This window comes from Rhea pennata, chromosome 5, assembly GCF_028389875.1.
Source record: "Rhea pennata isolate bPtePen1 chromosome 5, bPtePen1.pri, whole genome shotgun sequence".
Taxonomy (NCBI): Eukaryota; Metazoa; Chordata; class Aves; order Rheiformes; family Rheidae; genus Rhea; species Rhea pennata.
Genome location: NC_084667.1, coordinates 49,810,962 through 49,828,253, shown reverse-complemented (window position 1 = coordinate 49,828,253; position 17,292 = coordinate 49,810,962). Strand labels below are relative to the sequence as shown.

The window sequence follows — 17,292 nt, the reverse complement described above, 5'->3', positions numbered from 1 at the left end:
TCCGTATGGTGTCATAATTCTTCTTAGATAGAAGAACATTTTAAAAAGTGAAATACTGAAAAATTTTGACTGAAAAGATACTGAAAAAAATAACCTTATATATCCTTGCTTTCAGGGTTCTCTATATACAGTTCCAGGAATTTTTACACACATACACAAGTGCATGAACAGCTTATTTAACTGACAGCTGCACTAATCACCTTAGAATTATAAAAAGTAAATACATTTTGAAGTTTTCTTACTACTAAGATCAATCATTTTGGGCTATTCAAAGATTATCTGATGAAGCAGTCTGTTTGTCAACTTTATTTTGAGAGAGAGAACAAAATCATTGCTTATAAATTATGATGCAAAGATGGTTTGGCAACTATTTTTTATCAGAAATATCTAAATGCTCACCAACACTTATCATTTGTTTTACTTCTGTTCTCCACAGTCCCATTGTAACATGAGAAAGTAACTTAGTTAAAAGGGTCTGAACTGGCTCAGAGGAAATGGCAAGTTCAAAGAAGGGTAAGGGTAGTGCAGATGTGAATAAATTGTGCATTATTAGTTTTACTTCATATTCAGAGTTGGGATAGAGAAAGAGATTTTACAGAGGAACTGTGACACTCAATAATGTCACAGTTCTAATCTTTGAAACGACATAGCTTCTAAGAGTCAATATTTCAGGCCCTGCTAAGATCCAAAATTAGTTCTTGTATATTTTACTAGAAGGGGGAAATTTTCCTTCTAAGTACCTAAAGCATCTCTTTATCTGTATTGTATATATTACACCTGTATTAGGTGTAATTATACAAAAAAATTATTAAGGCTGATGTGTGGATGTTGTGTATTTTGAAGATTCAAGAATAATTTTGAAGGAAAAATTGGAAAAAAATTCTAATTCCTTTTCATGTAAATAGTGTAAATAGACAACAGTAGGCAAAAGGCAGGTTTAAGGCTGACAAAGATGAATGTAAATTGCATTTATCAAATGACTATGCAACTTCTTAATTATAATAATCACAACTTCAATATAGATATATTTAGTGTAAATGTAGGCAGAGTTCCTTATTTGTACCTATTAATTTCAAACACTTGGTTACAATCGTTTCTTCTCTTACAGTGCTTTCCTATATGCTTATCAAAATGAAATAATCTTATACATTAGATAAGATTAAATCTCAGAAACTGAAGTAACAAGTGAGTTAACTCTTTGAAAGATAGAAGATGAAAAAATTGTCTATTAGATTTTGAAGAGAGCGTGGACAGAACACATAGGACACGTAAACGTTTTTTACATAGAACATGTAAAAATATAGAAGTTTGATATTTTTATCTTTCTTTTTTCCCTTTCAGATATTCACCTCCTTATTTTAATTAATTTGTTCATATAAATACAGTAAGATTTTTGTATTTTTTAAATAACTCTTTACTGAGTATGTCAACAAGATAATATATAGTGTATAGTGAGGTTTTGAAGTTAACAATGCGTGCAACATGGCAGATTGCAGAAAACAGATAATGCAGACTTCAAACCATCTATTTTTTCCATATTAAAGATAGAAAATATACCAAACACAAAACAGAATCAAATGTGCATGTCTCAGTTAAAATCAATTTTATGAAAGATCATCTTGGTATATTTGGGACCCAGTGATCATAACAATTTGTTTAGTAACTTATCTGTTTCGGAGAGGATCAGAATTCAACTCTCATGAGGCACATTTCCACAGAGCTTGCCAAACCTCTTTTGTACTAGTTTTCCAAATGGACTACTAGCCAGTGTCCTTTTGAAAAGAAAGATATTCTATGCTGTACAAAAGTTTAATGCCAAATGGTTCAAAATTGCCTGTAATATTATGTGGGATGCAAAATGCCCTGTTCAGTAGAGTTCAGGGAAGGAGTGATCATCAGCTTCCTAGGATTATGTCTGTATTTAGAAGAGAGCATCAGGCAAGATTTGATGAGGTTCAACGCAAGTAACTTTTGGTTTTGGCACTCCTTTCTGTTTTGTTTTTCCACTGAGCTGGAAAGATAAGTCATAAGTAAAACCATTATTCTTATGTTCTAAAGAAAAACTTTAATATCTCCTTGTTAGAATTTAAGGTGAAGGAATACTATAAACGAAGAATTCAATGGGAATTAACCACTTCACTGTCAAAAGCTGAGACTGAACTTTCACTGCAATGTCATTAATAAAGTGTCTCATGCAGACCTTTGAAAATTATACCAATAATAAGATATACATAAAGTTCTTTTGTTTGCAAATTAAAATAAATACTTTTTCCAGATGGAGATTTGTTTTTCATGAAAAGAAAAAATGTTTGAGAAAAAAAAATAGTAGAGCTATTCTGGTATCAAATAGCATAAACTATTTCATTTTTCTCTGTTACATCACATTCATCTTATTTTTCTTATTGGCCAATAGGGAAAATGCCTAATATATTTTCAAAAATATATTTTCAAAAAACCCAACACCTCAATGCTCATGTGAAGAAATTCAATAACAATGTCTCCAGTGAAAACTTTTTAACATAAATCCTTGCATCCATCAGGTGTTTATTTCTGCTGATAGGCAAGGAACACCTGTTATCATCACAGAACCTGTGAAAATGGGGGCCTGCTTTTAAATAAGTCTTCAAATGGAACCAAAGTGCTGGACAATGCTGTAAAGCATTGTTGTGATACTGGTTTAACATAATTTCACTCAAACTCTCTCATCAACTCTTCCATGCGTTTATGTCAGCCATTAGTGGTATACAATGAAAGATGGGTCAAATTTTGTCTGTGAACCACTCATTTGCCCATACGTCCAACAAACCTCTGCAAATTAGGACCTGCAAGTGAACATTTTGGAATTTCTGATGGATTGTATATGCATACATTTAGGACTTCTGCTCCCATAGAGTTCCCTTTAGTTAGTATTTGTGTTTGCACTAATTAAAAATGATCCCATTTCTATAAAGCCCAAAGAAAAAGTTACTTATATAGCTTTAATTTTAAATTATCAAACTATTGTTATCCATAATTTTTCCAAACTTTGTCCAGACTTCTTATCTTTCTTAGTGCAAACAGTCCATTATCTACTTATTTAGATGTGTCATGAAATGAAGTCTCAGCTGTTTGTGCAACTCTGACACTTTGTTTGAAACTTCCCAAACTCTGCTGTAGGTTGAAGTCCATGAAATGTTTTGCAGTTAGATAGCAATTAGAATTAGAACAAATATTCTTCCAATGTAAAATATGACCTTTTGCTTGACTACAGTTATGAATTTCTTTAGACAGTGCTCCCAGTTTTCTCCATGAATTTTGGTATAAGTGGTTTAGCATGTTACTTTTTTTTTTTTAAGTATATTTATAGAAAAGGAACTTTGTCAATATCCCATACAAATCTATATATACATATATATAGATATATGTTCTTCATACTGAAAAGATGCATAAACTATGTTATCTTTAAAATCACTTTGATTTTTGATCTAGGTATGCTCCACATATATGTATATACACTTAATCATACAAGATCAAGTCAAATAGTTTGTGAATGCCTCCTGTTTTCACCTTATTAGGTCGCTAGCCACATTTGTTGTCATCAGTTTGAGCTTGTGGATCATTCATGTACTGTACTGCTGAATTTCCTGAATAAGTCATTTGCTACAGTTAGGGCACCTAGCTTATCTGTTGTATCCTGAGGCCTAGAACAGATGATGGTCATTGAGAAGGATAAGGATTCCTCCAGCATAAGTCATGGAAGTATCAAATGCTACACAATATACGTATGTGCAATCAAAGGATATATTTTGAAATCAAATGTACAGCTAGGTATTTTAATGAAATTAAATACCAGCTCCACACCCCATGGGAATCCCTGGCTCTGCTTAATCTCAAACTCTTATGTATCCAGTATGCAAAAGAAGAGAGCAGAAGCACAACTATTTGCTGTTTGTCTTACGGATTTTGGAAGTTAAAATATTATCAAACAAACAAAACCAAAGTATCAGCCTTCTCCTCATGCTCTTAAGTCAATAGGTCACAGAGAAAACACTTTGCATAGACATATCTACCTAGATTTACACCATGAAATCATATGGCAGCCTTTATTCAGCAAATTTCAGTGATGTTACCATTACAGTAGCCACACAGGTTGCCTAAAATACCTGTAATAGCTGGAGAAAAGAGCAAATATACAGAATATAGAGTGGAATTAAAAAATGTGATTATAAAAGGTGTTGGGGGAGAATGAAGTTCCTTACATAATGATTGGACTTTGCCATCTATCACCAAAAAATTGTATTCATTTTGCCATTGCAGAAAATAAGTGTTATCATGCAATTTGAGAAACTGCACACTCATAGACTGCTGGGGTTGAAGAATAGATAGAAATAAGCAAAGGAAAGGATTAAAACGCTCTCTCCCAATGTAAGCAGCCTCATAAAGTGAAAAATCTAAACATTCCATAGTGACAGTGCTTCAGCCCTTACTTCCAGTTTATTCTAATGACTTTTCCTTGTCCCTAGCTGATTACCATAAAAAGTTTCCTCTTTGGTTCCCTACTCCCGCAGGAAAGTTTTGTCTCTTTTTTCCTCCTTGTTGTGAATTTTTGCTTTGTTCCCAAACTCAGGAGAAAGTGAGACACATTAAAAAACAAACAAACTGGGGGGGGGGGGGGGGGGGAATTAATATTCACCACTGAACTGGCAAGAAATACAGGTCTTTTGCAGCCACAGATTTGTTGGAACTTTATATAATTTTGAGAGCAGCATCATGATTTTAATATAAGCATGATGTTTTGCATAGTGTATGTAAAGCTCAAGGACTCAGAAGTGATTCCAGCTGAAGAATTTGAGGGAATAAAAGAGCAAATTCTAAGCCCACCTACTGCTTTAAAAGTACAGATCACTGTGGAAAACTTCCAAAAAGCTTAAGATAAAAGAAGGGTAATTTGGAGATTTGGAGGGACAGCATGTACTTGTGTTCTCAAAATTCCTAAGCTGATCAGATGCTTAGTTAATGTCCATCTCAATACATTCCATGGGGGGAAAAAAAAGAAAAAAAAACAACAGAACTTATACATAATTTCCCCTGCTGAATATATTTCAGTTCATAATAGGTCTGGAAGCCTTTCCAGTATTTTTTTTTTTTAATCTCTTTCTTCTTTGTTTTCTGTTTATTGGTTTCTTTGTTTTCCTTATTTCTCTGTACTGAACATAACCCAGATCAAACAGGGCTTGAACCATAAAAGTAAATGGCATCCTTTCCATTGACATCATAATTTGTGTCATGTTTTCAGTAATTTGCACTTTTAGATTGCAAATTCTAAAAGGATTCTACAGAGCTGAGAATTTCCCTCATTCAGGCCTTACCTGAACATGCTGTGTTAACAAATGCTGCTCTATTAAAGAGAGGTGCAAGTTAATGACAGCTATCTGTTACATACTGATAACCTCCATCTCCCACTGGGAAGGGTCAGAGAATGCCTAAAGCTTCTTAATCGTAATGAAAAGCATAAATAGATTCTAACATAAAAGTATATACTTTGGGGGGACATTTTTAGAGTAGCTTTTGCAAATAGGAATCAAGGTCACTTTGATTTTGACACTGAGTTCTGCCTACCTTTCCTACTCCAAGTATATTACAGAAAAACTAATCAAACCAAAGACAGTCATTCTAGTACACTCAGAACTCCAGCTTTTACTTGGAGGTAGGAAACAGAGAACTGACAAAAGGGAACAGAATTATTTCAAATTCTTTGAAGCTCAACAGCAACTTATGTGTTTGAGTCAAGAGTTGTACCCATTTGATCTGAATTGCCTTTGTCTACTCCTAGTGACCCTGTTTTAATATGCACTTATTTTCCTGTACTACGGGATACCTAGGAACTTAGATCCCTCAGACAGCTTCGACAGCAAAGTGGTTAATGTTTGAAGAATGAGCCATTCTTTCCTTTACCATGACATTGGGTTCTTATTGTACAACCCTGTACAGTACTTAGCAATATTTTTTAAAGATTTAAAAAGCAAAGAGTTACAAAACCATTTGCATTTAACTTGAAATAGAAAAGATAGCACTTTTTTTAAATCCCATTATATAGTACACCGTATAAATTACAGAGTATTCAAATGCATAAATGCATCTGTGTAACATTTATCAAATGTAATTTTTTCATTGTTATTGGAGGGTTTACTTTTTCCAGAGTTTTTGCTCTTTGTCCTAGGTACCCCCATCTCCCCTCACTATCACGTATGACAGTGCTCCAGATCTGAGACATTGCTGTTGCAGTATCGCATGTTGTTGGGGATATGACAGTCTGGATAGTTAATGCCCCCGTTTGGGGTATAAATGGGCTGCAGTCTGAAATCTCCTTTAAGGAGCTGATCATTATTTAAGGAGACAATCTGGAAGCTGGTTTCCGTCATCTCCAGGATGGAGTTGTCCTTCTTGGTCCCTGCCTCACAGTAGTCATCTTTCCGACGGCCTCGGTTATATTTCCACTTCTGGGAGGTGTAACGCCCCTTTTTGTGCATATGCCAGCAAAAAATGCTGAGCAGGACCACGAGGACAAAAATGACTGCACCCCCAATCAACCCTGCCAGCAGAAATGGGGAGCCCAGGTTCTGAGAAGTCGTCTGCTCATGGCTGGAGGGGATGTTGCTGCCATTGTTTAAATAGGAAGCCTTGGTTGTGGCTTCCGAACAGACAGTGTCTTCTCCAGTTCGGTAATTGTTATAAGCATCCAGTGGAACCAAACAAATCCGATACGTGGACTTAGGCTCTAGATTTATCAAGCTTAAGTGTTGCTTCTCACCACTAACTATTCGCTCCTGAACAATTCCTCCTACCAGACTATGGCCCATTTTTACCCATGTGAGTTTATATGCCATCACGGTAAAAAGAGACATCCAGTTAACTTGGATGCAAGTGTCATTCACAAAATGGATGGAGAGTTGAATCCGTTCAGATATGGGAGGTGTCACCTTTTCTCTGTCCTCCCTGTCAGGCACAGTGGGGAGCGTGGTTATGGTGGGAGTGAGAGGATTATATTTGCTACTTGGGGGAGGAACTGATGAGGTGGGAACCAATGTTGTTGGCATGGTTGTAGCTGAGGCTGGGGTGATGACAAATGGCAGACCAGGGGTGGTGGTGGGGCATGACAACATATTCATATTGAGCTCCCTGACTGCCATACCTCGGACCTGTTCTGGTCCCTGGCACATAAAACCCCGTACATTAATGGAAGCAGGAATAAATTTGAGCCATTCAGTGACCCATTTAATACTGCAGTCACACAACCAGGGATTATTCCTCACAGTGAGTTGCCTCAGGTTGTGGAGGTTATCAAATACCCCTTTTACCAACATCCGAAGCTGATTGTTGGAAATATCAAGACGCTCCAGCTTGTGGAGATTTGAAAAGGCTGTAAGTGGTATATGGGTTATCTGGTTGTCCTGCAAGTACAGTCTTAGTAGATGTGTACCTGGAAGATCAGGAGGAGGGTAGGTCAGTGAATTTCGTACTATTGAGAATTCCTTGAGCTTGGAGAGGTGGCTGAAGGTGCCTTCAGCTATGCCTTTATTAGTAAGGAGATTGCCATCCACAATCAGACGCTCCAAACTGGTAAGATTCTGGAAAGCCAGGTCTGAAATGACAGCAATTCGGTTTTCATCTACTCGAAGTTCTTGTAAGTCCACTGGAAGGCCTACTGGTACGCTGCTTAGATGATTCTTGGACAAGAACAGAAGCTTGAGGCTGACAGCTTCCCGAAATGCGCCATCCTCAACACCAACAGTAGAGATGGAGTTGTCATCCAGGTGCAGCTCTTCCAGTTTCAAGAGCTGAGCTAGGGCAGCCCGAGAAATGGTCTGAATGTTATTTTCCTGCAGATGGAGAACCCTGACATTCTTGGGCAGGTTCATGGGGAATTCATCCAATTGGTTGCCATACAGGTAGACCGTGTGCACAGACTGGACATTGTGCAACTCTGCAGGAAATCCAGCATTATTAATTTGGTTATTATGGAGGTAGAGGACGGTTACACCCTCTGGTATCCCAAGAGGCACTGAGGTCAAGCTTCGCTCATTACAGTAGACAAAGTTTCGGTCACAACGGCACACTTTTGGGCAGGCCAAAGTTTTGGAGACCTGCATGTAGAGCCCCAGGGAAAAGATAAGCCATGATTTCATGAGAACAGCCCCATCTGTGGGCCACATTCTAGTCCACGATCCCATTTCTAATTTAAAGAAATAAAGTACCAAATTATTAAAGAATTGTTAACAGTAATAAAGCACAGGTAGCAAAATCTCAGGTCATTAGAATTGGCTTTAGTTTATGTCCAGTGTTCAGGCTAGAGATAAAGTCCTGAAGCCTAAGTATAAAATAATCTTTGCCTACCTCCTATTTCTTATAAGAAAGCCACAGTCTAATCAGCCAGGGTTACAAACTTTGTTGCCTTCCTCCATGTGTGCTGAAAGAAACAATAGTTGTGTCTTTGCAGGTGAGCAACAGGTAATTTAAAGCTACCAAAAGCCGTCTGTATGTGAATTGCGTGGTGGGACAATAATTCCTTTCACTGAAGTCTGTTGGTATTGCAATCAGCTTTCTTCGGACAGCAAAGTCCTCATACCAGCTATCTACTGGATGCAGCCAGCCTGTTAAAGAAGAGAAAAAGAAAAATCTGAATAACATCAAATGTTAAATAAGGAAGCGCTAGCCCATTAGAAGACTATTCTAAGGCTGTACTCTTTATGACATTCTGAAAAAAAAAAGGTATTAATATTAAACATTGGCTAGTATTACTATTAAGTAATCTTGAAATAGATAGATTCAAAAGCATGACTGAAGGACTTTTAGTGACATCACTGCAGGCTAGATTAATCACTCCAGTTTTTGTTTCAATCATAATCTGTTTCAAATTCTAAAACTTAAACATTTTAATGGAAATTTTTGATTAAGTATTTTTTTTCTTTTGCAGAACCACAGATTTCAATGAAAGCTATGTCACTGATGCCTAACAGAGTAGATCTATGTTGTTGCTATGTAATCACACTCTGTGTTTTTTTTCATTTCCTACCATACCCTGGAATGTTCTGCTTCTATTCTGCATGTCATTATGTATATTCTCCTCCAACTTAACATATAGTGCCAGATTATTGCACTTCACTACACTGAATTAGCAGCTTATGGGAGAAGTCTTATTAAGTATGATAACCTACAAGTACAAGATATCCTGCTGTAAGGCATATATTTGCTAAAACTATCATCTTGATATTGTTAATGGTGTGAACTGTGCTGTCAACAGACTTCAGAACTAGCATTCCACTAAATAAAAGTGGCTCACATCTGTTAAAGTATTGTTTTAGGATATCAGCACAGACTGAGGCAAAACTATAGCAGTTTTGCTGGAGAGCATTTTCTTTGCAACCATAAAGGTTAGGTACTTCTTTTAATTTTCCTATAGAGTTGTCTTTGAATGGCTTCTTAAACAAATTTGTTAGCTCTAATATGGATAAATTTTTAGTTGAGGATTTTCTGGTTTAAAAGTGTACTTTTAACTTTCATCTTCCCTGATACTATTCAGATTTATAACCAAACAATTCACTTTCTTAAGCATGCAGTGAAATACAATGAATACTGCAATGTATGATGTTGTCTTGCCTTGTTAAATGCTGTTCAAATGACTGTAAAAAGAGTTGCTGTATTTTATATACTTGAAGGTAAAATGAAGGTTGTAAACCTTGAGCAGTCCTCAGCATCTGTAGATTCTGGTGTCTTTGTCTGCAGTTACAAAAGCATGGTATTTTTCCACTTTGTTGGCCCAAATCAAAACTCCTTGGTTGGGGCTTCAGGAAAACAGAGTTTCAGTGAAGAGTAATTAGCTTTTAAAAAAATCTATTTCCCTTTATTTAAGCCACGTAAGTCCTGCCCATCCTTTCCAGAAGGGCAAGAAACATAATTAAGGAGTACATGTCATTTGAAAGCTTGTTCTTTTGCTATAGTCATGCAGTTTAAAAGTCCCAAATGCTGCTTACATGCAAGAAATGTAAGTTTGTAGTATACAGCATCTGAAAGCTCATTCTTCTGCTGCAGCTGTGCAGTTTATATGTTCCAAATGCTGCTTATAGGAACCCGAAAGATAAGGGTATAGAAACTCTCTTTAGGAGTCAAACTATTACAGTCTTTCAATAGGAATCTTTGCATTTGCAGATTACTATATTTATTTAGAAGCCTCATCAGGTATCAGCCCCAAGGCTGGAACAGTTGGTGATAAAAAGGGAAACTCAGTCCTGCAGTCTATTATTATGTATCCAAAATGGTAAATGTACCATATGCCTGCATTGTATGCTGTCCTCTTCCAAAAACAGTAAGATTAGCTGTTCTGCTGCTCAAGGCTTTCTCTCTTGCAGGCGTATTTCAGTCAAGAGTAGTTTTGTTTCAATTATGTGAGATGACGTGATACTGCAGAGAAACTCTAACAGGATTAAATCCTAACAAGAGCCTAAGTGTGACAGTTTATCTGCCTTTAATACGGCCTGTCTCCCATCTAGATCATACTGCTCTGATCTATTATGACATTGTCTTTTTAAAATAAGAGAGGACGTGCAGAGCCTCTTCTGAGATGCTTGGGACCATACAGAACATTAATGGTTCTCTCACTCCTTTTCTGCAATTGGAGAAAAGGCGTCTGTACCGCCTAATAGGCCAAATACCAGGGCACTGACTTCTATTTTGATTATAACTGCAGTTGCTGTTTGGATTTATTTTGACTTCTGAGTACAATAGAAAGCCCAGCTGAAGATGTGCAGCCACAGACCACAACTCCTGGTTCTCTCAGAATCTCCTAAGGAGGCAATGTCATATTAAAGGGGCTTGAAGAGGCACATTCACCTTACTCTAAGCCTTCGCCCAGAACACCTCTCGCCTATGTAACCCTGGCATCTGAATAAAAGATTTCATTCCTATCCAGTAAAATGTGTCAAAATACACTGTTCATTAGCTATTAGGACTCCTTTGACTGGGCAGTCATTAAGCATAGCAGCACTTTGGAAGCTGGCACTCTGGAGTTTGTCTCTTATCTTTTTATGGTTATATGAGTTTTCCCCTAGAAATCTTTTAAAACTTTCCTATGGCATATTTTCTCCCCTTTGGCTGCTGAGAAAATGAGTTCTTTTATTAATGTCAGTATCCTAAACTACAGCTAGCAGTGCTTAATAAACCAAGACTATAAAACTCATAGTACAGAAACTATTCATTGTCACTCAGGTAACTGCTTCTGATTGTTCAGAAGGAAGAGCACAAGGACAAATCCAATACGATATTTATCACTCAGTGTTGACTGTGGTGTGACAGGGGGAAGGAATAGGGAAGCAAAGATAGAAATTAATGTATTTAAATAAATTATTTAGGAAAGGATTTATCTCACTATTCTTTTACAAATGTTTAATAATAACTCATAGTAGTGGTAATAGTTGCAGCAGTAGTATTTTTCAGCAAGACTCAGAGACCCTAATGCAGAAGTTATGTCCCTGTGCTAGAAATCTTTACCCCAAAGACTTAAAAAAAGATTAGAGTCAAACAACCTGTTTGATTAAAAAAGTAACACTGTGAGGGAAAAAAAAAAGTCAGGCAAATTCCAGAAGGTTGAAAATTTGAAATAGTTTATTCTTTAACTAATTGACAAAACAGAAGGCACCTGTAGAGTGATTATGCTTTTTCACCGTCCCTGCCATGCTGGCTTCCTAAAGGGAAGCTCTCAGTTTCCTTATTCTGTATATTTAATTTATATTATTTCTCGATATATTCTCCTTGGAAAAAGCCATGCTTTCCAAGTATCTGGCACATTTCCTGCATTACTGAACTGGAATACTAAATCCTGGTAAGATTTAGGGAATGACACAATAAGGATAAGAGAAGTAATTGAAATAGATGAGAACATCTGCATATGTTTTAGGTGGCCATGGTTGAAAACTTGGCTTAGTGGTCGGAGTTTATGAAATCAGTGGAAATGCTCCCATTCATATCTTAGGAGGAGTTTCTGATCAATATTTTTTATCTCATAGTCTTTCTTCAAAACTTCCTTATTTAAATTCCCTTTTGGCATGATTAGTGCTAGCTACAGAGGAACAATTTTCATTTTGTGTTCTAGGTAAAGCTTTCAAATTTTTGTTTGACATTGGAGCTGAACAACTTCTTTCAATTTTTTTGATTAAAAGTACTTATACTGGAACATTAAGCAGCAATTTGTTACAAAAAGTCTTCTGTGCACTAGTCAGAGGTATCCATACAACTTCAAGTTTCAGTCACCCTGCTTTGCATAGACATGAAACAATTTAGCTTTAATAAACAAACATGTTCCAATCATAAATATATTACTGAAAATATTACTCATTCATAAATTTTTGGTATCTCTGTCCATGCTGCTTTAAGAAGAAGCGCTGAAGCTTTTCAGGGCCAGCTTCACCACCTTTCATACTGCAGACTTCCAAACATACAGTCCTAGGTGTATCAGTCAAGGTCCCTGAGCGTGCTTAAGAAGCCATTGATATTTAATGGAGAAAATGGAGAAATAGGAATCAAGGGAGGAAAATAGAGTATGGAGCATATCCTGCATATGTCTACCTATAACTTTGTATTACAGATGCAGGAGTTATTTTGCTGGGATCCTGAGTCAGGTGATAACCTGACTTCATTAGTCTTCTCATGTTTTACATTAGAGCTGTTAATTTTTTAGAGGCAATGAAATAACAATACTTGGCAATTCAGTCACTCAAGGAATCTTTAAAAAATGAGAATAGGACCTAGGAATTCTAGGTCCTATTCTATGATATTCTAACTGAGCACCATGCAACAAAAATGGAAAGGCAAACAAACACAAATGGTCATATCTACCATTTTCACTGCTACCAGTCAATGAATCCCATTTAGCACAAAGCTGTTCAGCATTAATTTACTTTGGTTTACTGCAAGCCAAGGTCATAATCAAGTCATAATCTTACTCCATATCATTAGCATATACGGTAAGCACAAGGCTATTATGTATGGAATTGAATGACAACCAGAAAACAAATCTAATTCCATTTCTTTGGAGCCTAGCACAGACAATGCTTAAGAAAAATGTCACTGTATTTCTATCAGCTGATAACAAAAATAATTACGGAATAACACCTGATATATCCCTCTTTTCTACACAAATAGAGTTTACATCTACACATGAATGAACATTATGGTTTTTTTGGGCACTGATTAGGTGCCCAAGGTGGTGATTTACTGTGTGTCTTTCTCTGTGAGCTATTTGGTTTTGAACTTAGCACTGAAAATTCTTAATGTGATGCTATAATCTTTACATCAAAGACAGAGAAAATGACACTATTTCTCAAGGAGCAAAGAAGCTTCATTGCATGCTTAGTGCTGTGGCTGTTTTGTGCTTATGGCTGTGTATTATGTAAGAATAAGAGGGAAGGAGGAAGAAGAGAGACTGATGCTAAGAGAAGTCCTGTCCATAGTCTACTATTCTCCTAAAGTGAATATTGTTGTTAGGATCATGATGAATAAATAGTACTAAAAGGAAACCTTAAAGTTCTTCTATACAGTGTTACAGACACTGAAGTCAATATGGATGTATTTTGGCAAGAAACGACATTATCGCCTTTGCAATATTGTTATCAAGACAACTCGGCAAATTTACACAGTAGGCTCTTCTTCTTTACATTCTTACATTTTTCTTTCTTCTCTATATTGCTCAGGACATTTCTGGGTTTTCACTTATAGTTTGCACTTATAGTTACCTTCAGAAGCTCAGATCAGGCAGCTTGCTGGAAGAAAGTAAAATGAGTTTGGCTTTGCCTTGGTACAGAAAGCAGGAAGTTCATCAAGGGGTACATCTCGCAACAATGTGAATGAAGACTGTTCTCCACCCTTCTCTCCCTTGTTGCTCCCTAATCTCCCTCTCCTCCAGTTCTTATATCTCTTTCCAACTACGTTTCTACAAATTATGAAACAGAGACATTTTCCAAAGTAGGCAAGCTTCAGGAAATCCCCTTTTTAAAAGACTATCAACCAAAGCTTTGTCTTTTGAAATCTGGATCACGTTCAGCTTCCCATCAGTCTAAAGGAATCTGACAGAGATGTATTCCTGACTGCCAGGAGGGGGAGCTAAGACAGCAGGAAACTTTCTTTTCTGTTAATAAACAAACAAATTAATAAATATGGAACCGATTTTCTTCCTACTGTGTCTTTCCCTGCATACACATGAATACAATTCTCTTTGCCAACAGCTGGGATCACCAGTGGTTGTTGTCTTGCTTGGCAGTGTTGCACACCTGACAAACCTTTAGAGCAGTATCACACTTTGTTTCCGGGAAATTAATTTTTTCTCTATTTAAGGATCATTGTTCCCCATTTGGATTTTATTTGCATCATGTTTCAAGACTGCTCTCTGCCTGTGGATTCATATACAGAGTGTAATTATCATATCGACACGAGGAGGCATGTAAGGGGTGGGGGGAGAAAAGAAAAAAATGGAAAAAGGGAGACAGAAGAAATTGGAAGGAATACAGATCAGTTGTAGCAGAGTGTTCTCCTTTTATAGATTAGCAGGAAACAGCTGCAGGTCAAAAAAGAGAACAAGCTAGATTATAGCTACCTGAGATGACTATTAGAGAGACAGCTGTATTTCAGGATGCGGCACTGAAGCAACTACAGGAAGATATAAACACTTGAGGTGAAGCCCGGAAACTGCCATTTATCCTGCTGGACAGTGTGCTGTGCCACACTTCCTACTCAGTTTTGCAGATTTGTCCACAACTGGGTGCAGAAACTCAGATGGAGAATACAGCCCCTCTGGACTAAAGTATTATTGTTTCTGTGTTCAGTTTAACAGTTATTTCTTAAAGATAGAAGGAAGTTATTCATAAAATGTGATGTTGCATAACTTCGTACAGATATATGACCTGTGGTAATTCGTAAAATAGCAGCTACAGCAACCTCAAAGCCCAAGAACACCAGTGTTCCCATTCTGTGACAAACGATTCGTTCCTGCTCATGCCCACAAATTCTCTGTATGTCAATACAATTTTTTTCGTAGTCAATGTATGTCAGGGGATACAACTATTTTAGCAATAAAAACAATTTATCTCTTGATTCCAGAAATAAAAGACTGTTAAACACTTAATGGCAAATATCAAAGAAATAGTATATTTCCTACTGCAAGCTGCATTAGCAGACATTCCTGTGTTATCTACCCAAACTTATCTGTTGTGTTTTCATATCATCCAGTTCAAGCTGAATGCCCATCTGCACAGAATAACGTGGCACAAGCCTTTGCTATGACCTTTTTAACTTCTGCTAGTACCAGGGAAGGATTTCTAGAAATGGAAGATCACCATTAAGAACTTCCTGCCTATGGAGTCCTGAATTCTAATGTAAGGATTGTCAAAAATAGCTATTTCAACTAATTGTAGTTACCAGAGTAAAAGGTAATGAGGATACAAATAGCAAATTACAAAACAAAATGTAATTTCTTTCATAAGCAGATAGGACTCCTTGGGAGAAGAAAACATGCAGAACTCCAGGTTTTTAACTAACTTGAGCTTCTGAGTTATCTAGGACTTCATGGCAGCCCCAAGTTTGTGATAGCCCAAGCATCTGCTTATGAGAAAATATTTGTGTTTTCATTATAAAATTGCTGATTGTTGCAAGTCTTAGTCCAGATGGTGACCATGATATTTTCGCTCCAGCAGGCAAAGAGGAACAGATGATCACCTCCAGGACTGATATTAAATGGAATTTTGCATCTAGCAAAGGACTATTGGTGTCTTTATTAACCTTCCCCCAAGGCCTAGTCTGATTTTTCACCAGTCTACTGCTGTACTGTTCAAAACTTAACAAATACATCAAAAAGCCAGAAAGATCAATTTAGAATGCTGTTGAATTAATTCCTTAGCCTTTCATGCCTGAAAAACTGATTTCATATCTTAGGTGAAATAGCTTTGATGGATCCCATCTAGGACTCCATAAACTCAGCAATGTAATATGTGATGATGTAAAGCTGGATTCAGAAAGCTGGAAATGGCAGATGAAAAGAATCTTGCATGAGGAGCTATCTGGAACATTTCAACAAAATGCATTTTCATTAAAATATATGGTTTTGTTGAAGCCAAAATGTTTCATGGAGATTTGTCAGTTTTGATTATATTTTCAATAAGAAATGTGCCTTAGGTCTAATGCTTTCTGATCATTTATGACCAGAGGGTGAGAGAGAAAAGGAGACAGGAAGAATAAAAACTTGAACAATTTATGCATAAAAGTAAGTTTTGACACAATTTCATTTCTTGAAAGTATTCATAAAATAATGTTTACATTCCATATTTTAAAACTTTGAAAGTTGTCATGAAATGGAATTATCTGCCTCTGGACAGTTCTACTTAACATGGCAAAAGGAAAAGAAAAAATCCTTTGTGTGCTTTCGTGACACTTTTCCAAAGGGCTTACAGCTTTCTATGGCAACAACTGGACATGTCTGTTTGAAAAAAAAAAAAAAAAAAAAAAAAAAAAAAAAAAAACCTAATCATACCAAACTAATTTAAAACAATTCGCCTTTCAGAACACAAGTGTTCTGTGCTGTGTTTAGCATAATGCATTTTGTACTACGAAGAAATGAAGGCAACCTGCTGTTTCTTAGCAAGAAATTGGACTCTACCTATAAATTATTCTGCACTGTGAAGCAAACAGTTTGCTTTTATCTAGCAATATGTGGGCAGCCTGGCAGAATGTCTGTGGATAATTTGAAAAAACCTGCTTTTAGTGACCTAAGTGACTAAACATTGCTTCTATGAAGACAATATCTTGACACATTTTCAGTGTGTTGCATGGTGCTACATCATTGCTGAGATTCTGCATGGTGTCACATTACCTTGTGGGATATCATTCATTTAGGGTCTTAGGAAAATGAGTATGGGCTGCCACTTCCTTATCTTACTTATTTGTGGCATAAGGCCCAGGGAGAAAATATGGCACTAGCTGCTCCACAGCCTTTGAGGTACCTTGATATAAATAAAGCTGTAAGTGTCCCCATATGTATATCCTTCCAATAAAGACAGATGGAGTTAACTCCTTTCCCTTTTAATATTACTTAACATGCTACTCCTTCACAGTGTTAAAAACTATTCCACAAACACTGCTAAGGTGCTTTTAAGAAAGACTAAGAAAGTTGCTTGCACCCTAATTGCCTCTCAATATTGAAAAGGACCCACCATCTATGCTATAGGCATTATGAGATCGCCCAACAGAAGATGTTTCCCAGCTAGAGACCAAATC

The 17,292-nt window shown here is 36.7% G+C and overlaps 1 protein-coding gene across 1 annotated transcript in view; it reads right to left on the bottom strand.

The window, feature by feature from the left end:
* Positions 1 to 2,378: 2,378 nt before the first annotated feature.
* Positions 2,379 to 17,292, bottom strand: part of FLRT2 (fibronectin leucine rich transmembrane protein 2) — a 58,698-nt gene continuing 43,784 nt past the window's right edge. The window contains exon 2 of the mRNA XM_062577835.1: positions 2,379 to 8,630. Coding sequence (XP_062433819.1) covers positions 6,222 to 8,210 — 1,989 coding nt within the window. The 5' untranslated portion in view covers positions 8,211 to 8,630 and the 3' untranslated portion in view covers positions 2,379 to 6,221. The remainder of the gene's footprint in view (positions 8,631 to 17,292) is intronic.